At 33.9% G+C, this 23,587-nt stretch overlaps 5 protein-coding genes across 9 annotated transcripts; all 5 read right to left on the reverse strand.

The window, feature by feature from the left end:
* Positions 1-251: 251 nt before the first annotated feature.
* On the reverse strand, positions 252-3,612 carry LOC105633705 (B3 domain-containing protein REM16). 3 transcript variants are annotated; one of them, XM_089725942.1, is made up of 6 exons: positions 3,453-3,612; positions 3,248-3,316; positions 2,974-3,104; positions 1,331-1,628; positions 938-1,110; positions 252-816 (listed from the first exon to the last, which is right to left on the reverse strand). In XM_089725942.1, exons 3-6 carry the CDS (start codon positions 3,085-3,087, stop codon positions 550-552), a joined length of 852 nt encoding a protein of 283 aa, XP_089582068.1. In that variant the 5' UTR covers positions 3,088-3,104; positions 3,248-3,316; positions 3,453-3,612; the 3' UTR covers positions 252-549. The 3 variants fall into 3 exon arrangements, with proteins under 3 accessions (XP_089582068.1, XP_012071732.1, XP_020534876.1); XM_012216342.4 differs by having other exon boundaries at positions 1,331-1,862; XM_020679217.3 differs by having other exon boundaries at positions 1,331-1,862; positions 3,187-3,316.
* Positions 3,613-4,155: 543 nt separating this feature from the next.
* On the reverse strand, positions 4,156-6,548 carry LOC105633704 (B3 domain-containing protein REM16). The gene is made up of 4 exons (XM_012216341.4): positions 5,971-6,548; positions 5,012-5,531; positions 4,681-4,787; positions 4,156-4,603 (listed from the first exon to the last, which is right to left on the reverse strand). The coding sequence occupies exons 1-4, from the start codon at positions 6,094-6,096 to the stop codon at positions 4,334-4,336; spliced, it is 1,023 nt and encodes a 340-aa protein (XP_012071731.1). The 5' UTR covers positions 6,097-6,548; the 3' UTR covers positions 4,156-4,333.
* A 291-nt stretch (positions 6,549-6,839) lies between these two features.
* On the reverse strand, positions 6,840-11,510 carry LOC105633703 (B3 domain-containing protein Os01g0723500). Of its 2 annotated transcripts, none has more exons than XM_012216340.4 (6): positions 10,996-11,503; positions 10,009-10,498; positions 9,437-9,606; positions 8,694-9,222; positions 8,235-8,410; positions 6,840-7,551 (listed from the first exon to the last, which is right to left on the reverse strand). In XM_012216340.4, exons 1-6 carry the CDS (start codon positions 11,083-11,085, stop codon positions 7,285-7,287), a joined length of 1,722 nt encoding a protein of 573 aa, XP_012071730.3. In that variant the 5' UTR covers positions 11,086-11,503; the 3' UTR covers positions 6,840-7,284. The 2 variants fall into 2 exon arrangements, with proteins under 2 accessions (XP_012071730.3, XP_089581701.1); XM_089725575.1 differs by having other exon boundaries at positions 7,409-7,792; positions 10,996-11,510.
* Positions 11,511-11,821: 311 nt separating this feature from the next.
* LOC149493433 (B3 domain-containing protein REM8-like) lies at positions 11,822-13,056 on the reverse strand. 2 transcript variants are annotated; one of them, XM_089725576.1, is made up of 3 exons: positions 12,897-13,056; positions 12,409-12,819; positions 11,822-12,309 (listed from the first exon to the last, which is right to left on the reverse strand). In XM_089725576.1, the coding sequence occupies exons 1-3, from the start codon at positions 13,020-13,022 to the stop codon at positions 12,031-12,033; spliced, it is 816 nt and encodes a 271-aa protein (XP_089581702.1). In that variant the 5' UTR covers positions 13,023-13,056; the 3' UTR covers positions 11,822-12,030. The 2 variants fall into 2 exon arrangements, with proteins under 2 accessions (XP_089581702.1, XP_089581703.1); XM_089725577.1 differs by having other exon boundaries at positions 12,409-12,792; positions 12,897-13,042.
* A 1,307-nt stretch (positions 13,057-14,363) lies between these two features.
* LOC105633701 (uncharacterized) lies at positions 14,364-18,570 on the reverse strand. Its single transcript, XM_012216338.4, has 2 exons — positions 17,822-18,570; positions 14,364-17,675 (listed from the first exon to the last, which is right to left on the reverse strand). Exon 2 carries the CDS (start codon positions 17,511-17,513, stop codon positions 14,742-14,744), a length of 2,772 nt encoding a protein of 923 aa, XP_012071728.1. The 5' UTR covers positions 17,514-17,675; positions 17,822-18,570; the 3' UTR covers positions 14,364-14,741.
* Between the last annotated feature and the right edge of the window lie 5,017 nt (positions 18,571-23,587).

The following is a 23,587-nucleotide window of genomic DNA, read 5'->3' on the forward strand; positions in this document are numbered from 1 at the left end:
TTATACAGGAGGAACAGGACATGATAATAATAATAATAATAATAATAATAAGTGGTATTATACCATATATTCAATAATTTATAATAATTAAATATTTTATTTATGTATATTTTGCGATAATCAAATATATGACATGCTATGATGATTATGAAGGTATAACTATCATTTTTTTAATAATAAGAATTATGCAGGTAAAACATATTAATATTCTTTCTGGTAATTTCAACTGCTAATAGAGATAGAATCAACAATTGTTGAACAATTATCAAAAGCAATTTTCTTTCACCTTTCTTGCTTCGGAGTCAGGAATCAAATAAAGATGCTTATAAACTGACATTACACATTAAACAAGACATAATCTTCCATCTCCACACACAACGATTATAAATTAATTTTATAAGTAACACGAAAGATTAATCTGGACATAATCCTTCCATCTCTACAACCCACACATGGATGATCTCAGCTACTTGGAAACATTCCAAGCTCACTGCTCCGTGTCACAAAATATCCTCCATGTAGACCTTGACAATCTTGGAATGCAAAATATCAGTAATCTTCATGGAGAACACGAAAGATGTTAACGTCCAAGACAATAGCATCATTCACTGGGCTCGCAGGTTCAAAAACAAGCACATCAAATTCATTCAAGTCATTAGCTATGGCAAAATTCTTCCATCCAGAAGAAAGGCCACCGCTGTTTTTAGATCTCTGATAATAAAATTTGGTGTTCCATGTATTCTCTTTTACCCTTAGAATCACATCTTGTTTTTCCAGAGTGCTGAGATGTTTAGACATCCACGCGGAAGGTATTGACTGAAAGAAAAAGCCCCACAGACATAATAAATAACAATATATCATTCTTGATAATAGCAGCAGTTGACACAAAGAAATGCAACAAATTCGGAAATATAGTGCAAGGAGATGATGTATGTACCATGTAAAATCTCCTGTGCACGTGTGTGGGTTTCATAACTACCATGAAACCCTCCCTTGTTATTGCTGCTTGTGCCAGTTGCAATGCGTTCTGTTTCTCTTCATCTGTTACTAGCCTTCTACTTGATATATAGGGAACATCATGCACCACACTTGGACTGACATGTTCAATGTCTGAATCAGACGGAAAATCCATCAAGCACAGTACATATGTATCCAACAAAACAAAGATCCTCATTAACCATGAAAAAAGCTAATGTCTAATGCTGCTCATTATAGAACTTCAAGAAAATTATTAAAAAAAAAAAAAAAAAAAGGAATACAAAAATGAAGAGAAAGATGGATATTTCCAAAATAGAGTAGTTGTGCAAAGCAACATTCTGAAAAAGAATACCAGGTTTGACATCTATTTCCTCAGAAGTAGAAGGCTCTTCATGAACAGGATTGAACTCAATTTCCCTCCGAGTCTTTTTGGCAGTGGCTCGGAAAGTGACAGGTTGTCCTGATGGTGTAGTGTCAAAGTCATTATTTGCAGATTTCTCAGGTGGTGAGCCCCCAGCAATATCCTCAGGATAAGGAAGAGTACCTTCAGCAGAACTTTCCCCAATTTTTCTTTTTGTTTGGCAACTACTATCAGGTGTTCTGTGCCCACATTTTCTGACAAAATATGAAGCTGCCTTCTCACACAAGCTCTGGCCATCAAATATTAGAACATCAAAGCATGAATCCCCATTATACTTAAAGATCAACAGATCTTTCTCTTGCAGAAAATGGTCATTGACAAATTCTTGCCATCCATAAATGAAATACACAATATCATGAAATGTCATGAGTCCAACTTGCCATGTATTGCCACTAGGACCTTTAAGGGTTATTGTTTTAGGTAATTTCTTTCTCAAATTTTTCGTAAATTGTTCTGGGATTGCCTGCGATTCATGCACAAGAAGCAACAAACAAAATAAGAATTTGAGACAGCAAAAGGGTAAGGATCATTAATATATCAGCCGTGATCATACGGAAAAAAGTTAAGAGAACAGATAATTGTCAGGCCCCAACACTTTATATTCTTGGCAGAACTGGAAGAATGATACAATAAGATGCTTACAAGTGCTAAAGCTTTAAGAATTTAAAAAGCAGCGCTCATTTCACTTTGTTCATATACCACATTTATCTTTGTTCATGCCAAGTAAGCAAATGCAAAACTGAACTTCTAACCATGAGAGCACACTGTAGATGCATTAACAAATACCATACAAAATGTAATTAGGCTACGTTAAATGGATACATAGGAGAAGGTAGTCCAAATCAGAAAATAGAGAAGAAAATCCCAAAGAAACCAGAAAAAAATAGTCGTAGCTCAAAATAAATTTTGAGCGTGTTGAAGATAAAGCATTTCCAGTATGAAAATTTGAACCACATAACCTGATACCTAATGACCCAAATCAACTCATCATTATGCAGGATAACACAAGCTCCCAATTACCTAATAAACTCAATCAGCAAAAAAAAAAAAAAAAAAAAAAAGGGGGAGATAAGTATAACAGTGAGTGCTTCATTTTAAATAAAACTGTTTATTTATTTCGTACAGTTTTAGAAATGGAACTAAACGATTTGTTTCAGTTCAGTATAGTATTATACTTAAATAATTCAGTTTAGTTTGAAAATTTCATAATTGGTGATTCACAATTTAGTGTCAAAATTCTCTCAAACCGACCTAGACTGTGTAATACCCCTAAATAGAAGGATTCCATATAACCAACACCAAACTATTCTAAGCTCAAATTACAGCAAAAAAATGTCAAAATAAAAATTTCAAGCATTTGTTGAAGATAGAGTATTTCCTTAGCAAAGGCTTTGTGATTGCTGTATCCAAAAGAAAAGTTTCTCCATTTCTTAACTATGCTAAGAATAAAAACGTAAACAAGCAGAAACTCCTGATACCTAATGACCTAAATTAACTCATTGCTAAAAAGGATGCCCAAAAAAATTTATACATTCTAAAGAAAAAAGAGCTATAGTTTGTAGAAAGGAACTCACAAGCTTCCGATCAAAACCAGCATGGAGAAACTGCGAGAAATGGAGGCACTGGAAATGGGTCCAATACATTTCCTCTTCCCAGCTTCTACAATCCCCGCATGCTTCTTCTCCCATTTCCAATAATATCAAAACTGGAAGACCAAAGAAACGAACTCAGTAGAAAGTTTCAAACTTGTTTGAAACGATGAGCATAAGAGCAAAAAATCCCCAAACCTAACAATTTTTAGGAGGAGAAAGAGAATAAGAAGAAGAAATGCCGATCAAAGACAAGAACCTCAATCGATTGAAAAACGACGGATTCCAAGAAGATAGATGGCAAAATCACTCAAAATTACATTGTTCGCTGCAAACATAAATAACAGAACGACAAGAAATCAATGCCTCCAGCAATCTTTTCTCAATAAAAGGATAAAATGAAAATAGAAACTTTCGAGCTGAAATTAAAAAAATTGCAAATCTTTGCTATCGAGTGGCATTACGAGAGAGAATCTTAGAAAAAAGATTGCTCGCTTGGCCATGAAATTGCTATCGGTGAAGAATGTCTGCTGTTACTAAGCTTCTTTCTCCTCCTCCTCCTCTACTGTTCACTCCACTTCCATTGTTGCTTACTTTTATGTGCATTCTGATTTTCTACGTTACTAATCTTTGCAGTGATTAAAATTGGATCCTAATAGTTTGCCACGTGTCTAATCGAACGGTCATTTGTACTTCAGCGGTTGGTGGGGATATTTATGATGGATCCTAGTCGCCGTAAGCCAACTACTGAATAAGATTAGAGAATGCCGTAAACGTATTGGATTTTGGCAGTTACAAGCCAAAAACGAATAAGAGTATTAGTTTAGGGATATCTAATTATTTAGGTTTAGGAATTAGGATGGTTAAGATTATTTTAAAATTTTATTTAATTCACACAATGAATTTTAACTTAGGTTTAATTAATGAAATCAATATTTAAAAAATAATTTCTCAAGTATAGACCAAATAAGATTTTTAATCTCAATTAACTCCAAAAACAAGAAAGTATTGTTATTAATTTTTTAATAAGGCACAAGAAAGTATTTTTAATAACTCAAAACACAAAACAAAAAACAAGACATACTACTACAGTTTTATAAGGTAGGTTATTTCAGAGCGATTATAAGTTTAGAAAAAAAAAATTTAACTTCATGATAAATATGCCAATTAAAAGAGCTAATACATGATTATGTGATAAATATATTGCCTCGCGATACATCTAAAATGTGCATTATAAAACACCAAAATACAATGTTCTTGTGCACAGTTTATTTACATCAGAACATTTTAACAGTAAGATTATACAACAACTAACATTTTAACCAGCATGATTTTCTACAACACCTTACAGAGGCACAACTCGAAAGATGTTAACATCAAGGATAATCTCTTTGTCGGTCAAGCTGCCTGGTTCAAACACACACACATCAGATTCATGTAGTTTGTTATCCACAACAAAATTCTTCCACCCTCCTGCAAGTCCTCCTCTCTGTCGATTTCGATCTTTCCGGTAACATAATAATCTCATAGTCCATGTTTTCTCTTTAATTCGAAGAGTCACAAGTTGTTTTTCTCGACAAGCGATATGTTTAGTGATCCATGCATAAGGTACATTCTGAATGAAGCAACAAAAAATTTAACGAAAAAATACAATGCTTTCTATGCAATCACAAAGGGAAAAGACATGCTTACCATAAAAAATTTTCTGGATACATGTGTGGGCTTCATGACTGCAATAAATCCCTCATGGGTTAATGTTGCCTGTGCTGCTTGCAACACTTTCTTCTTACGGTCAATGTCTACATTTTGGATGGAAGGGAAAAAAATTAAGAAATGCAATCAGACTTCATTAACAAGACCAGTACTAACAGCATATGCTTGTAGAAAAGGGCCTTGACAATGCAATAGCATAACAAGGTAGACAAATTCATTATGGCACAAGAAATTTTTCAACAAACAGACAATAGAAATGGCGAAAAGTAAAGAGAAGATTTATTAACAAAAAGGGTGGTCAAGAAGCTACCAGGTTTGACCTCTGCATCTTCAGTACTAGTATCAGTTCCCCTCATTCTTACAGTAGGCGAATTGAACTTAATTCCTCTTTGAGCTTTCTTATTAACAATCACAGGAGTATATATTTCCTTATTCCTTGGTTTCTTTGGCAGGGAACTTCCACTACCATCCCCAGGAGAAGTTATAACAACTTCAGCAGAATTTTGACTATTTTTTCTTTTTGTTTGGCATCCAATATCATGTTCTTCATGCTCCCGTTTTCTCAGGAAATAAGAAGCTGCATTCTCACACATGCTTTGTCCATTAAACACCAGAACATCAAAGCGAGACTCCCCATTGTACTTGAATACCAAGATATCATTTTCTTGAAGGGAATGGTCTTTGACAAATTCTTGCCAACCTTGATCAAAAAACAAGGTGTTTTCATTTGCTGTTAGGCTTACTTCCCATAGAGCGCCACAAGGGCTTTTAAGATTCACAGTATCAGGCAACTTGCTTTTCAAATTTCTAGCAAATTTTTCGGGTATAGCCTGCAATTCTATGCACTTATTAGAATTCAATCCACAAATGGATTAGAACATAATTATAGTTTCAATAGGACTAGAAAGGCACAAATTTGCAGATAAGCACAGAGCAAGAATCAAAATTTGATACTTGGGAACAATGATAATTTATGTAAAACTTTGAGCATAAACGTGTTTCCTAATCCACATAATATTCAAACTGTTTAGAAGTCTCTGTCCTGAAATTATACAAAGCGAGAAATTCCTGCACTGCACATAAACAAAATTCATAATCTCTAAATTGAAGAGGGTCAAAATTGATGCCAGTTCCTCTGAGGGCTAATTTTCAGACAAAATTATAGCACAGATGCATTACCCCTTAATTATGAAGCAACCCAAACCATAGAAATATAATTTCAAGAAGAATTATGATATATAGTCAGGAAAATAGAGGAGATTAACTTACCAACCGTTGTTCAAACCCAGCATGCAGAAACTGAGAGAAGTGAATGTACTGGAAGTGGGACCAATATATGTCCTCTTCCCAGCTTCTGCAATCCTTCCTTGGCTCTTCCCCCATTTCTATTCGCATGCAGCCCTCAGAACTAGCAGATCAACAAGCCACAACCGCGGATGAACACAAGAAGTAGTTCCCAAAATTCAACAAGATGAAAAAGGAAATATAAGGAAGCTGACTATTCTGGTATGCATTTTCTCCAGTCCATCTTTAGAAATGGCAGCAAATAGATACGGCAGAATAGGTAATTAGAGAATTATATCAAATTATGGAGAAAAAGAAAAAGAAATGAAATTCATTAAGGAGACTGAAGCTGAGCAAGAGAGTGGAGGAAACAAATTACTTGACCAAGGCGTGGAAATCATAGCAAAAGGTATAGTTAATAATTAAAGTGACAAGACAAGGATCTTGAAGGACGAGTCTCTGCCTAGACACCAACAAGCTTAGGCTTTGCAATGAAATGGAGAGCCCACCAAGATCCACTGTCGAGTATTTAGGGTGGAAGATGCTGTGTATTTGTTAAAAACGAGATTTTTCATAATACAAATCCATAAATGGTGATGTAGTGATTAAATATTCTCCACGCCACGTACTTCTGTGATTAAACAATTAATTTAAATTTTAATGGTTGTTCTGGGCGTAAAAAATTTAAATTTCTTAAATAAAAACTTAAGCGTTTGAAAAAAATATTTACTGAAAGTGCTCTCTTTATATTTCTTAAATAAAAATTAATATTTAAAAAAAAATTTCCACTAAAAGCGCTCTTCTTATGTATCCGACGAGCAGTTTACTCTAACAGAGTAATGACAATTGTGGCATAAAAAAAAACCGAACATTGTAATGCATTATTTGAGATATTAAAATGAGCATTATGAGGATCAAGGATGTCTCGCTCCTCATCTAATGAACCTCTTCCATTTGATCAGTGCTATGGCTTACTGTTATTGACTAATATTTGATTTGATCAGTTTAATTAGGCAACTTTTAATGCCTAATCTTTACAGTTCGTTGCCATTCATAGTGTCCAAAGTATTGTCTTTACTACATACTATTGCTAAGGATACAGGTGCAAGCCAAAACATGAATAAACCAACGAGAGATACAATGCATGTACAAGTGTTGGCTACTTGGTTAAGGCTTATTCAGACACGCTGTTGCACCGAGGAAGCTACCTTACAAATTCACAAAATCACATGGACAACTCATGATTCACCAAAACTGATAATCTGTCTCCGCTTCCACCACCAATATTTTCTTCATGCCTCATGAAGGACAGAACGCTTCGTCTCCAACTCCAGATATATGCACTAGCATTTCACACTTACTAACGAGTTCAAATATGCAGATATCTCCCATTTTAACATCATTCTCGCGAACAAAAGCCATCCATCCACCACAGAATGTATGCACTGCTCGCCCTTTTGAGTCTGGAACTGAATTTACTGTCCAGCGTTTCCCTTGTAAATTACGAAGGATAATTTCTGTTTTGCTATTGGGGAGATGTGCTGCAGAAAACTTGTGAGGTATTTTCTGTATGATGGTAATTTGTCAGTGATCAAGAAGACTTCTTTATTCCAAAGGTCAAGCAACTCGTGCTTTCTATGAGTTTATCTTATGAAAAGAAGAAGGAACCCTAGAGAGACTCAAGTGGCTTAACATGCTTGTCAAGGGAACGTGAGGAAATATCATTTATGTCATATAGCCCTACATCTAAACAAGTTTACAGAGAGCATATGAACCTGCAGACGGGGGTGTTTGTGTGCATATGAACCTGCAGAGAGCAGAAGTTCAAAAGATAATCCTCGGTGAAACTAACAATCACTTTAATATCATTTTGAATAAGCAAATGGAGTCGAGGCTTTTCAGAATCCAAGTTTGTAAGCAAAAAAAATAAATGAGTTGTGCCCTGACACAGTGAAACGGAGGATCAAAAGACAAGTCAGTCTTCTCATTATCAATCAAAACCAATGCGGGCAAAAACAGGGGAACATCAAGACTCCAGAGGATTAATGTTATTGTGTTGAGTTTAGCCAAGAAAGTCTATTAATATCAAATTATCCCTTCATGATTGTGATCTTATTAAGGTTTCTGGATCTAATTTGTTAGTATATGCACAGTATTTATCAAGCAATTAGAATGATGCACGATCATAAATCCTTCAATAAATCGGTCAGTAAAACAATTGAGGAAACAAATAAAATGAAATAACTCACCAAAGTATAAGAACCACTGACGTTGAACTTTCTCATGATTCTAACAAAATTAGGAAAAGCTGAGGTAAAAGACTTGGCTGCATCTTTTTCACCGAGTGCTACCATCATTTTCACACTAGCTCCAGCATGTGAACTCAGTTCAATATCTAAATTCTTTCCACTACGAATGGCCACATCTGTTTGTAATCAACAACCCAATTTATGTAACATGGAATTACTAGAACAAGTCCAATAGACTTAAAGTTACAAAGATGTTTCTTAAGATTGCACAAAAAACCATCATTAGTTTCCTTTAAATATGGTGAAAATCCAGAAGTGATGCACAAATACAACTGCTAGGAACACAATTTAAAAAACACTAGAAAAACAACAAAATTTTCAAATAAGATGCAAGGCAGAACATACAATTACAAGCAAATTCATAACTGAAAAACCTAGAACAAAAATTGGATCCCTTACCCAGCTTTTCATTGCCAAGTTTAGACTGAGTGCACAGTGCACCACTTGCAGAGACTTTTGTCGCTTTGTCATGTTTCCTTGTGTGATTGGAAAATGTTGCTTCTTGGCTCTTGTTAGACCCCTTTTTATCACATATTTCTACCTTACTGATGAGCCGTGAATGTAGCTTTAAAGCAGTCCTTCTCGATTTCTTTGGAAAACTTTCGATTTTGTGCGAAATGGCATTACACCCAACACTTACCCCATCAGAAGCCACTTTTCCACCTTGGTTTTCCAGGAATTCCCTTCCAACTCGAAGAATAAACACACGTAATTCATGTTTGCGTACAAGCTCAAAAATACAAACATCTCCCAGTTTGATGTCATTACTGCGGACAAAGGCCATCCATCCTCCACAGAAAGTATGACTTGTGTGTACTCTTGTTGTTGGCACAGAATTTACAGTCCAACATTCTCCTTTGATGGTACGAAGGACAATTTCCGTCTTGCAATCTGGAAGATGAGCCGTAGAAAATTGATATGGTATATTCTGCACCACAAAAAGTGAAAAACAGTAGACTATGTAAACACATAGCCAGAAAGCAAAAGAGGATTACAATAGGCACTCTGCTATGATCATTTCTTCAAGCCAACTTGACGATAAGGATTGCTAGCAGTGAACCAGTCTGCAATTGCCAAGGAAAATCCACAGGCTGCATGGACATCAAAAGTCTAAAAAAGAAAATAATAGGGATTCTGCTCACCAGAGTATATGAACCGCTGACGTTGAACCTTTTCATGATCCTCACAAAATAAGGAAAGCAAGAGATGAACGATTGTGCAACTCTTTTCTCACGCTCCGAGAAAATGGACCCATAGCCTCTGTCAGGCATATTCTTACCTTCTTTTCCAATTCTGTTTTGGATAGTTGCATCTGTTTTAAGATATAGAAGCCCATTTGATAAGGAAGTAGAAGGTGGGTATTTATTTGAGCCATACAAATAAAAGTTAAAATGATTGCAACAGAAGCCCTACGTTTCATAGAGAAAATTATTTCATGAATTATGCTTCTCTACAAAGAAATTGCAATACAAAAGAGAAGTACAATAGTAAACTATACATGTCGTGGAGGTGATAGCCTGCCATTAAAACTTCGATTCATACCACGGTTTAATAATAGAAATAGTTGAACGAATGACTATTTTGACAAGTGGATGAGCCACAAAAGATGGAACAAGCAACAAAAGCCTTCAGAAATCTAGAAGACCCTTTCTCCAGCTAAGAAAAAGCAGATTCATGCTGCAAAAATCCTAGGAATGGAAATTATCTTCCTCACCTGGAATTTCATTGCAATTTCCTTCATATTGCTTCATTTTGTGGGAGGAACTCTCCTCTTGGCATTTTCTAGTCGCAGCATCTACATGTTCTAAATGTTCAGAAGACTCCCCCTTAACTTTCTTTGTAACACATTCATCACTTTTATCTGAAGATGCAGCTTCCTCCTCCCTTTCTCTTTTCTGCCCAATACTTCTATAAAACTGGCTAGGGTCTTGACTGCATTTGGTATGAAATGCAGCTTCTTTCTCACATGCACTAAGATCAAATACTTGCACTGTAAAACACAATTCACCATCATATCTGAAAACCAAAACATCACCACATTCTATGAAATGATCTTTCAGAAAAGTCGGCCATCCATGATCAAGGAATATATTATCATTCTCCTGAATTAAGTTAACAGGCCAGATATTCCCACTAGGGCCAGTTAAAGAAACTGATCCAGACGTTCTTCCTTCCATATGTTTTGTGAATCTTGCAGGTATTCTCTGTCAAAGAACAGTTTAGATAGTTTTATTCATTTAAACTGTTACCAAGCAAACCCAATTTCTTCAAGCAAAGACTTGTTATTCATAGACTTCAATTGCTAATAATGGTGAAGTGATCTTGTTTTCTTGTTCTCTCATTATCTTCTCTATGGCATAAATTAGAATACTGTATTTTGATCAAATTAGCACCAAAAAGGAAAAGCATTTCTTGAATGAAATCTATCACCTTTAACTAATTAATCCAGTAAAATAACCATCACAATTGCAACATTTGCAATGATTCTAATTAATTGAAATTAAATTAATAAAAACAAGTGATCGAGCTTTTCCCTTTCCTCTAATGCTAAGAAATTTTCAAACAAAAGAAAAGCATTAAAATTTTGCAGTTCAAAACCTAATTATCTAAGAAACTTAATAAGAGAACGATTAGTAAAAATGAAAATGGAAGAAGAAAAGAAAATAACGAATGTACAATAAGACGAAAGAAGAGAAATTACCAGTCTTTCCGCAGTTAAATTAGAGGAAAAAATCTCTAAGAAACAAGGCCGTCTTGCACTTAGCATCTTCAATGGGTTCTCTTCTACCATTCAAACCAGTCCCAGTTGTTTCAATAAAAAAGGAGTTAATTTTGAGAATTTTCCAACCAAGAATTACATGGCAATACGAATTCAAAGAAAGGAATCGATAAATCGAATGGAATTTTAGAAATTTTTAGGTTCGAGGCGGGGCGAGTGTCATTTTTAGTTGCTTCATGCAGTGTGGCGTGGAGCTGACTGCAGGGAGGGGCATGGGCCTGTGTCGATCTGGACCCTGGAGGCTATGCCAATGAACCAATAAGCTCGTAGGACTCCTCAACAAAATTAACTGTACTATAAACAATAATAGTAGTAAACATTGCTGCATAAAAAACTACTACCTAATAAAACTGTAAACTGCTCAAAATTCAACTCGTAAAAGATTGTTAATAAACCTATTTATCGAGCTCAAGCTTCTGCATAAAGGTCGGAAATTTTTTTTTTTTTTTTTTTTAAGTATAAATTACACAAGCCTCGAACTTGGTTTTTTAAGTAATCCAGCTTAGCCCTGAGGGCTGGCAGTAGGTTCTTCTTAAATGTTAATGGAATGTGATCACGTACAGTAAGGGCGCGTGGAGGGAGCACTGACATGGATGCCTAACCCACGGTTAATTAACGCTAATTTTTCTTATGTTGTTTTGATTTTTTGAACAACTTACCAGGAAGCTGAACCCTATGCATTTATTCTGTCACCTACCTAATGAACAGTGTGGATCCTTTAACATACCAATTTCATCAGGTTCTGAAGTAGAGCTTGCAAATCTTTTTTACTTATTTGAATACATTTGCTAATTATCTAGATTTTACACTTGGGACTTGCAACATTACAAAACAGAGCAGCTAACTAAATCCCAAGAACGCTCACAAAAAAGCAAAAAACCAAGAAAAAAAACAGAAGCATGTCTTTGCTAATCAGAAACAGATCAAACAAAAAAGAGAGTGCCAAGCAAGAAGTGGTTAGATCAGCAGTGGAAAAATTTGCACATCCATGATAAGAGCACGAGATGTTTCTTTTCTGCTGAGATCGAGCTCAAATAAGCAAACATCTCCTTCCTTCAACTTGTTGTCAACATAAAAATCAGCCCATCCTTTTTTCATTAATACCCTTGCGGCTTTACATTTGGAGTCCCTAATAGCAGAAAGCTTCACTGGCCATATTTTTCTTGAAGAGTTGCGGAGAATCAATATTGATGATCGAACAAGATTAATTGATTTTGCAAATTCTTCAGGGATATGCTGCCATCATATGGACACCCAAAAGAATAATTTTAACTAAATATAATACAATTATCTTATTGTTAGCAATAGCATTAACTGAAAATAAAATTAACTCACCAGATACGAACCAGCATCAGCTACATTAGATGCTTCTATAGTTGTTATGAAATGAGGAGTCTTTGGAGAACAGGATCTAGCAGCCTCCAGTGGGCTTTCTCCTGTGTGAAGATTATTAACCTTCTCCTTGTTTTTCTTCTTATTATTAGCCGAATTGTTGGAAATCAGAAATTCTTTCTCGCACGAACTCGAATCGAACACTAGAGCATCAAAAAACATGTTCCCTTTGTGCTCAAAAACCACAAAATCCTCAAAATTGATGTCATGATGCTTAACAAAATCTCCCCAGCCTTCTTCAAAGCAAAGCAACCCTTTGCTGCATTTGCCAACTTTAATATGCCATAACCCTTTAGAACTTCTCACTACTGCCTTCTCTCCCTTCAGCTGTCCACGGAGAGCCAGCGGTAGAGACTGTTTACCGAACGACGAAATTAAATTGAATAAAATAATGGAAAAGTATAATCGAAAATGAAAAAGAAAATAATTACCAGTTTAGTTCGGAAATCTCCCATCATAACCTTGAAGAAGTGCCTCCTAACTGGAAGCTTATGAATACCGGCCATTGAAGAAGACCACCGTTGGCTCCGCTTACCTGATAAGCTCTCTGTTGGCATATTGTATTGCAGTAATAGAGTCCAATTGTCAAATTCAAATACCTTTTATTTTGGGCCTAGGCCCATAATCCTCAATCTTCGTGGCACATGCGCAACTGAAATTGTCCGCATGGACAGACGTTGTCTAAGTCTTACTAAGGTACGTTGTCTCTGCAATTGGCAGGTGGATCTAGAGCTGTGAACTATATTTCAGGACCAACTTTATCTTTGGATCCAAACCTTAACTCACTTTTGAGAAAGTTGAAATACTTGTTAGATTTGTTGATTTTAATAAATAATAAATTATTTTTGTCTATTTTTATCCTCTTTACATGATTAATAATGATTGAATAATTTTTGTTCACATAATAAATTAAAAATAATATAGTTAATTCAATTAATAATTTATTATAATTTAAAAAAGTTAAATGATTTTTTAAGAGTTGGACACGTAGAAAGAACTTTTGAATTTAATCTTCACTAAACACATACGTAGTCGAACTAATTGTCTTTGGTAATTCGGTCAGGTACTCGTAGTTAAAAAAAATATATATCTTTTTTTAACGTTTAATTAAATTTAACTGTAACTTTTTGAACGCTACTTAATTTTCTAACAAAAGAGTCATTTAAATTGAAAAAAAAAATAAAAATTATCAAACTTAACATAAAGGACTCCATTAGTCGAGGAAAAATATGATAAATTTACTTTTTCAAAAAGGTCGTCTCTTGTTTATTTGTGGAGAAAATGTACATAATTACGTCGTTACTTGATGGGGAAACATGGTAAATTACTTTTCTTTTCCCATATCCTTATCCTGCCCCCTATTTTCAATGGTTTTCTATTCCAGTTAGGCACGAGTCAATGTTAATTTTTGGAAATGTCAACGGCAAAGGGCAAAAAAATTGGCCTTGTCCGCTTGATTTATGTTATATATAATGGAAGACAATAGTCAGCGAGTCAGTGTTAAAAAACCCTTTGTCTTTGAACACAAAGCAACCAAAGGACAAAAGCCCGATTAAAACATGGAAGTAGTCTAACGAATTCTGGGTTCATTTTAAAATGCATGCCATTGTCATCAAATAGACAAGGACAAAACAAACCGCCATTTTTCTTGGCAATATCATATGAACAGACAAAACTTCAGTCAGAAATTTCTCCAATGGTTGCTTGTTATTTTCTTTGGTAGCTAAACCTGCCCAGATACACCAAATATTTAACAAACAAAGTTTTCAAGGTCACTCCATTATTTACTGCCAATTTCACATCCAAAACATAGTATTTAGAGAAGCAGAAAGTGATAATGGTTGCAGCGATAAATATTGCAGAGCGGAAAAAAAAAATGAAAGAAAAGAGTTGCAAAATGCAAAAGAAATCCTCAGACACATCCCATTCTATTTTTAGTTCTGATAACTGCTGAACTGATATATGTTTATAGAACAAACTCTACACGAAACTGAATAAGAGTGATACAAAACATTACATTAGTTCCAATTAAGATAGAACAAGAAGAATGAACAAATTCATCTGCTCACAACTAAAGGATTAGACCTCAAAAACCATACTTTCGCAGTCTACCTTCATGTTCGCTTCCACATCTCTCGCATGATAAAAAGTCCCACATTTCAACTCAAGCATTGATCATGAGTATATCTTCCTTCATAGGACATGGCAAAAAGGCAATGGAGGGGTCCATGTTCCTTCAAAATGTAATAAAAATTCTTCGTGTAATTTTTCATATTTTATGATTCTGAATCCTCATGAACTATTGATAATTTGTCATCTTCAACAAACAATGGATTAAGAAACCCAGCAATAAATGCCCACATCTTATAAACATCTTCAAAGTTTGTTAGAAATCCAAGTGATGCAGTGACAACCTCCACTCGGTAGAACAAATTTTTTCCATCTTGCCGAGCACTAGCCATTGGCTTGCACAATGCCGTGTCTTCAAGGTCAAATCCTCCACAATTCTGTTTCGGGCTGTCAACTATCTTTACATGGTTCAAGATGCCAAGGCCTAGACAGATTCCGTTTTTCTCTGCCAACTTCTGGACAACTTCTGGATGAATTAGCTGTCCTTCGCTACACCTTCTCACATTGAAAGCTACAGCTGCACCTCTTTCATATTTGATTTTAGGGCCATAAATCTGTACAAGAGGTACACCAACTCCATCTGAAGAAGGAAACCGAAGCTGAAGTAAGGAAGTAACTAGCCAATTGACGAGATACCGAAGTCTGAGGGTAGTTTTGTTGAGGCCTAATAGATTGATGTGATCCAAATGCCGGCAGAATATCTCTGGCTCCCTCCTTTCCCAATCTTGTTCATCACCATACTCTCCATCACTCATGGACTCTTCATCACCAAGAGTGGTCAGAGAAATTTCCCCAGGCTCCAAGTAACTCAAGTGTTCTCTGCGGTTATCTTCCATGCTAAAAGATACGCGGTGACTCATGCTAGCAACTCGATCACTCTCTTCCAAGCCAAAGAACCTACCCCTTTCCCTCCTTCCCAACAATCTGAAGTCACCTTCTGTCTCTCTTCTGATAGCACTTTCTTTAGCTTCTTGGCTAATTTCATTGGTTGAGACACCTCCAAGGCTCTGATGTCTAAGGCAGGAAATATGGTTCTCGGGTCTGAACCCATTTGTAGAACTCAACTTAGAATCAACTAATATTGGCCCATCCTTGATTTCAATATCCTCTAGAATCTCTCCATTGCTAAAGGCATGTTCAGTTTCATCAAACTGTTCTTCTTCAGGGATTCCTTTAGCATGATAAATCTCCTGCGGAACTGATAATAGAGCTGCATCAAAAGACGCAACAGGATCTTCATCATAAATTGGGCTCTTAAATATTTTTGATGTGGGCTTTGTTGAGAGTCGGTTATGGTTCTTCTTGCTTGAAAACCAGGTAGGTGGTAAAGGCGAACCTGTTTTCAGCTTAGTCAATTGCCCAGAATTATCAGACGCTAATGGACTATGACCCAAATCAATCCAATAAGAATTATCTGATGACTCATCCTCACTGAAAACTGGACTTTTCATAACCTCCCCAACTGAAATGCTCTCAGCTTCCTCAAATATGGTACTCGCCCCATCCCTGTCTGAGCTATTATTGTCATGTTCCATCTCAGTCTCAAACACATCCCTGACCTGGTTGGAAGTGAATACACCAGAAAATGCAGGCATATGAGACCCACCATGCGTTTCAGGTACTGCATCTTCAATACCATTAATAGCATCATCCTCCATTCCAGCAAACATATCAAGACCATCCACAGAATCCCCCAAATACTGCGGCAAAACAGGGAGAATCCTCACCATTCCTGAGCCAGTACGGCCACTCTCATTCTGCAGGCTTGTCATAACAGATTTCTTGATCAAAAGACATCCAAAACCAGTTGGGTCATTTCCAAATACTCTATAGAATGATGTGATAATAAAATCTGGCCTGAACAAGGAAAGTCCTAGTGAATCCATATCCTTCGGACCTAAAGATCCAGCATCCAGCAACACATGCCAATTATTTTGCTGAGCAAGGGCCATCCACTGGTAAGAATACTTAGCTCCAGTGACTCTAGACTGAACAGGAAATACAAAAAGCCCAGTAGCAGAATCTTTCTTCCTCTTTTTCTTATTAGAAATCAGCTTCCTCAGCTCTCTAGAGCATAGTTTCAAAGTAGGCCACTTAAACCAGGCACTATAAGTCTTAGCACCTTTTTCCTTAGCACATTGAGCCATCCAATTCACAGACTGACTCTCATGATCAAACATGGTCAACAACTTCTTATTTGATTGAAATGGATAAGACTCAGCCAGCAATTTGAATGCAGAGCCTCTACTAACAGTAAAAACAAGACCATATTCATTTTCAGGGATGTTTAAATAATCCATAATCCTACTCTTAATATCATATTCTGCAGTTCCCTTTTCAGCACCTCCATATAAGGCCAGATTACTCAAATTTGCAGTTATTTCATGTAAAGTAAAAGCAGATGATTCCCAGTACTGCTGAGTTTGTACATAAGAAAACAACCCAAAGCCACAGTAATCAAGGCATACCTTTGATGAGGACTCAGATAGATGCTCATACTCATCAACTCTCAACTTATCAATCTTTTCTGTTGATTGGAACTTTGGATACATAGTGAGAAACTTGGAGAATGCATCATGGAGGTCAGGGATTGAGTCTTCAGTGCAAAAGATTCTCTCAGCAGCCAAAGCTGTAGCACGCAAGAATTCCCTCTGGGCGTGGAGTCTAGCAAGAGATCTCGACCTTCCGATGATCGTTCTTTCTTGATTTGGAAATGACTCAGCATCGATGTCTTGGGATTTCACAAGTGACCCATCTTCAGATGCTTCTTCAAGAGCCTCTCTTAGCTTGTTCTCTTGCAACTGACGGAGCATAGTCAAACCGCCAGAACGAGAACCAGACCCATCTCTTCTTCTGGTCTTCTTGTCCATTATCAAAGAAGCACAGTGAGTTATTGGCTTCCATATTGAGAGATGCATGAATGCCTACTCTCTCTCTCTCTCTCCCCGCAAAGACAATTGCTTACAGCGCCAAAGAAACAACCGGAGTTCAAATGAATAGTAAAGATGAGATTTTTGAAATATAAATTGTCAGTCAAGAGCAGGAACAGAGTGACATTCCAAACTTTGGTACTTTAAAACCTGGACGCATTCAAAAATAACAGAAACAGAATCTTTTTGTTAGGACTACACAGAACTTTTGTGAGATCAAGAAGATTGGTCATAAAGAAGAGGAAAGTTAAAGAAGGGAAAAAAAAAGGAAAAGAAATATCTGAATAGAATCAAACCTTTAACACTGATCAGAGAAACCGTAGCTTTAGCTTTCGTTTAAGGACCCATAATTTGCGGGTTCCAATTCAAATTCAACAACACCATATTGAAGAGTCATCAGATATTAAAGAGAGTCCAAGTATCAACCCCACCAAAGATACAAAACCCAGATTAAAAGCCATCTTCAACAACAGAATCACACATTAAAAAAAGAAAAATGGAGTGCGCAAAAAACCCCCCCAAAAGTCATTTTACCCAGGATCTTCCTCAGCATGTAAATGCTCTAACATGAACAAGAACCAGAATCCAAGAAAATACCCACAAGAGACAAGAGACAAGAGACGTAGAAGCAGAGGTCCAACAACTTCTCTTCCAATACCAGTACTCTCTCTCTCTCACCAACCGCTCTTCAATTTTTCTCTTGTTTTTTCTAGCTCACGCTGACACTCGGACTCCACCAGTTAGTGGCAACGAGAGGCAAAAATTAAAAGCAAAGCGAAAATGCTTTGTAACCCATCAATTTCACATTTACTAGTGCAGTTAATGCAAACATCTCTGCATTAAATGCTTCTGTTATCTCCCTTCCGCTTCTCGTTCTCCGCCATTATTACACCTCTCTTTGTTCCAAATTCCCACTTTACCCCTCTTCTTTTTTTTTTTTTTTAATTCAGGCACCGCTATTTGAGTATTCACCTATTTGTCTTCTCCGTTCATTAAAGTTGCAGAATGTCTTGTTGAAAGCTACTGGCCAAGACTGTCTTGTAAATCAAAAGATTCAAAACCAAAGTTGGCCAAAAGAAATTGTTGCTGGCATCTTTGACTTATGTCATTGTACGAGTTCTTTTGGAAAAATTATAACGAATTGACATGCGTGCCCATCTGGATAGTTTAGTAAATTACTAATTAATAAGTTTCTTTTTCAATATTAAATTGCTATGTGTTCCGTTCTAAAATATAAATTATTTAAAAAACTAAAAAAACTATTAACTCTCTTAAATTATAATAAAACTAAATGTAATTTCACTAAATTATCTTTTATCTAAAAAAATTAATAATTATGTATGATCATATTTATTGTATGATAAGGAAAACATTAAAAAAATGTCATTTATTACTTATTAAAATAACGAAAATGATTTATATTTTAAGACAGTATAAATAATTACTAAGTTATTAAAGAAAATAAAATTTGTTTTTATAATTTCAAAAGTCCATTTATTTTTTCTTTTTCAGTTTATCCTTATTAATTTACTAGTGTTCTATTCATAATATATTTGTCTCTCGATTGCTTCTTAATTTAATTAGAGAGCAAAATAAATATTTTATAAACAAATTTTTATAATTTAGACTATTAATTACATTTTCCAGAGATAAAAACGGCATTTATTTTGAAAGGGAAAAAAAATTTATTTTTTCACAAGCTTCCATAGACTATCAAAAATATTATAAATTTTTATAAACTACTAGAAATTCATTAACTTTCCATGTAGAAAAAAGCGTCAAGCGATATGTGTGATTGAGATGAAATAATATAATAAATACAAGTACATCTTCAATTAATAAAAAATAGTATAATATTGTCTTTTAAATAATATATACCATACATAAAGTACTTACCACTATGCAAAAGAGAGACAAAAATTACTACATGCAAGCGGTGAAAACTGAAAAGTGAAAAATCAATGGCAACTTATAATCAAGGGTAAAATTGACTTCTTATTTCAAGTGCAATACCTAATCTATCCACTAGGATTCGAAGAAAATGGAAAATTTGTTAATCTCCTCTGGTTGAGGTTGAGTTTATAATGGGATGCGTATCCAAAGACGAATGCATGGTGGAAGTCAATCATGGCCGTTGGGTTGACCGCATCCACATCATCAAACTGTTAGCCTCGTCGCCCTTATATTTATTTTCAATTAATTTTAAACTTAAACTAGTATTTTATTTGCCGATAGCAATAAAATTCGGGAGTCCTTTTTTAGTGAATACCATGCTTCATTTTCAGTTTCTGTAATTAACTATGAAATATAGAAATTAATTCAATAATTAATGTATTTTAATACGATCTTATCTACGAGATTAAGGATACAAAATTTGAAATCTCAAAATGTTATCTGAACATGTATCATAAAAGAAAATCACATGTTAAATATTAATATAAAGAATGTAATTCTTGAGAGAGAAGATGCACATATTTTCTTATCACAATCTGACCTCTACAACTTTTTTGTAATGTCAGAAACTGTTTTCAACTTCCAAAGTTAGATTGTTTTGTTCATTACCTTGTTGTTTGGATTTACTACCATTTATACAAAACAAAACACTCGTACTCTGTTTCGGATCCTTGTTGGCTACACAAAGGTATCTCATATTATATAGAGTCAACAATTTTATTTTGTCTTGTTTAATCCTTGTCATTAGTTCTAACATCCATTAATCAATTACTTAAAGATTTAATAATATTTTCTATATTTAATTGCATTAATCTGGAGCTTTTTTTATTTTTATTTTTTTATAGTGCAACAAAATGTAAGTAAATGTTTTATTATTTCAAGTTACAAAAATGCATCTAAGCATATGCTTATTTTTGACTCCATGGTCACCTATTATATATGTTTAAACTCCCTTTCTTTTTAAAATGCAAATTACTTATTTTTTTATTATTTGATTGTAATATTCTAATAAGTTTATATGAATATGAAAGATATTTTAAAAAGGAAAGTTTTTTTTTTTTAAATGATAATTTTTTTTATTAGGAAAATAAATTTTATATTTAAAAGGCATTGACTTGCAATAGGAAATTATTGACGGCTGAGATTGTATGTGATCATACGTTTATGTATATCAAACTGCAGATCTCCATTAAAATACAACACAATGACATGGCTCGATATCCGATGCCAAATGTCATGTAGTCTGTTCCTCACGTAGTATGGTACTAGTCCATAATGTCTCCCTACATCAATAGGGTTTTTCTTTTTCTTTTTTTTTTTTCTAATTTCTAAAATCGAGCTATTATATAATTAAATTTGAAAAATATAAGATCTTAATTAGCATATTTTGCGTATTACTGATTTTTTTAAGCTCTTTTTGCTTGTCACATAGCTAGCATCAATATTTATTAAATAATACTAATAATCATATTTTAATAATAATTAATGAAAAGTAAATAAAAATATTAAATAGTACAATGAAAATTGTTATACAAATAGTACTCCGTTGGTTCCAAAATATAAATTATTGTCAGTATTTTAAAGAATAATAAATAATATTTTTTTAATTTTATCATTAAATTACTTCTTTAATTTCTATATAAAAATTTTAAATTTTGAAGTAGTGTATTTCAATATAAATGAAGGATTTTTATTTCTATATAATTTGCATGTTTTTTTTAAAAATTTTTTTTTTTCCTTTTAGCATATAAAGTTCATCAATTTCTAAGAGAGAGCTTTGGTTAGTGTCGGGGCCCTACCCCAAAAGCTTGAGAACATCATCTTGCAATGTTTCTGGCTGATGTGTCTTTTCTTTATGGCTATAAGATTGCTATTGTTTGTTCGTTGATTACTGTTTAGTGATAAGTGAAAAGCTTTTTTGACCATTTGTCAAGCACAGCAACAAAATCATCACTCTTGCTGTCTTTTTTTAATCCAATGGATGATGGCATTGCTGGACTTAACTATCAATTGGCCCAGTTCAAAAATACATTACTAGTGATGGGCCTAATTAATGGGCCTTTGAAAAGACAAAACAAACCGACCGAACTAATAATTGTCCTTCTCATATCTACAACCACCCTTCTTATTTTAGACTCCATTTAGTATTTATAAATAAATTTTAATACCGTTGGTTTATGAATGAATTTTCATATTCGGTATGATTATTTTGAAATATATAATTGAATTGAATTCCTAAAATTATATATATATATATATATATATAATTTTCATTTCAAACACGAAAATATGGATTTTTAAACAATGAGTTAGAGTTATGGACAGAGAAAAATAATAAGTAAAAACAATGCAAAAAACCTAAACTGTATTTCATCAAATTGAGCCCAACCTTAAGAGACTATAATTTCACATGGGAATTGTATAGGAATTTGTCGTAATTATCAAACATAGGAACCTTGATTGATGTGTTTGTTCGTAAAGGCAGAGGAAATGCCAAGAAAGTGAAGAGAAAATAGAAATAGAAGATAAAAAGAAAGAAGGGTTAAGAAAAGACAGAAAAGTGGAAAATGGATGAGAGAGAAAATATCCACACTTTTATTGAGTCATCACTTCTACAAAAATTACACGAATGATACATAATCGGTCGCTCAGTGAACATTTATTATAATTATTTCATAATATTTATTATCACATTTTTTTTAGAAAAATCAAACTATAATTTTATTAATTAAAAATTATATACAAATATAGATATAGATTAATATATTTTTATATTTTTGTATAGGAAACTTAACAATACGTTACTTATACAAAGAATAAAAAAAACACAATTTTGATTGAAAATATTTAATCGAGTTGGCAAAATATAATATTTATATCATAGGCAATCGCTTGCTGCACTCAGTGGCTATTCATAGCCACTGTTCAACTCTATGGTCTTTCTACAAGTCCGGTCTGATTACCTTTAAATTTTTTCCTCCTATTGGAGATGAGATTTACATTTTTTTTGCATAACTATCTAAATAATAAAAGACGTTAGACATAATCACTATAATAGTGACAACAATAATTCAGAACTAGATATGAGGACAAAATTTCAATATATGAGCAACAATAAATCCAATATATGAGCAATAATAACTTAGATCTGTAAACAGATCTGAGGATTATTTGAAAAAAAAAATATAAAAAAAAAACAAAACAAAAAGGAAAGGGGTGACCACTAGTGAGAGCTCACCGATGGTTGCCTGTAGAAGAAGAGAAGAGAAATAGGAACTTAATACTTACTATCACATTTGAAATTTCACATTCCTTGAAAAAATTATTAAATTTATTTAGAATATATTAAATTATTGAATAAATTGTCTATAATATCCTTAATTTGATATATCCAAACGCCAAATTAAATTTTAGACTTTTCAAATTCTCATATTTTGTTCAACCACAAAGAGGTAGGAGTAAATAAAGAGAGAAATTTTTTTTTTTGAAGAAATATAACAATAATTATTAAGCATATATAAAGGGTAAACATGAAAAAAAAAAATTATTACTCATCGAAATTACAAATATTATAAGTATTTTGAAACAAAATATTTTCTCACAAATATTATAGAACGGATATAGTAAAAACTTACTTACCTACCCCAAATATGGGATCACCATTCACCTATACAAATACATTAAGCGTATCAATGGTTATTACTATTTTTATTTTTATTTTTTTTTTCTAATAAATGATCACAAATATCATCATTTTTCTGATTTATTATTGTATAATCCCCGCTAAATTGATTATAATTTACTTGGTATATAAATGGTGACCCTATATTCATCTAATCCCAATAATTAAGCACACATGCAATTATATTTAAAAAATAAATAAAAATTATTATTTGTGATTAGTATAAGACTAATTGTTTAATAGGCGGAAGTAATTAGTTTCTCATTTAATTATTAAATGAGGGACAGAAAATGCCCTTACTAATTGAAAAAAAATAATAATAAGCAAAAAATAATCTCAGAACAAAATTAAATAAAAAAAAATTACTAGGCTTTATATGGGAAAAACCAGAATTTCCTTTTAAAGACAAAATGAAACGTTCTTCTAA

This window comes from Jatropha curcas, chromosome 9 (assembly GCF_041381405.1).
Source record: "Jatropha curcas cultivar XTBG-Jc1 chromosome 9, XTBG_Jcur_1.0, whole genome shotgun sequence".
Lineage (NCBI taxonomy): Eukaryota > Viridiplantae > Streptophyta > Magnoliopsida > Malpighiales > Euphorbiaceae > Jatropha > Jatropha curcas.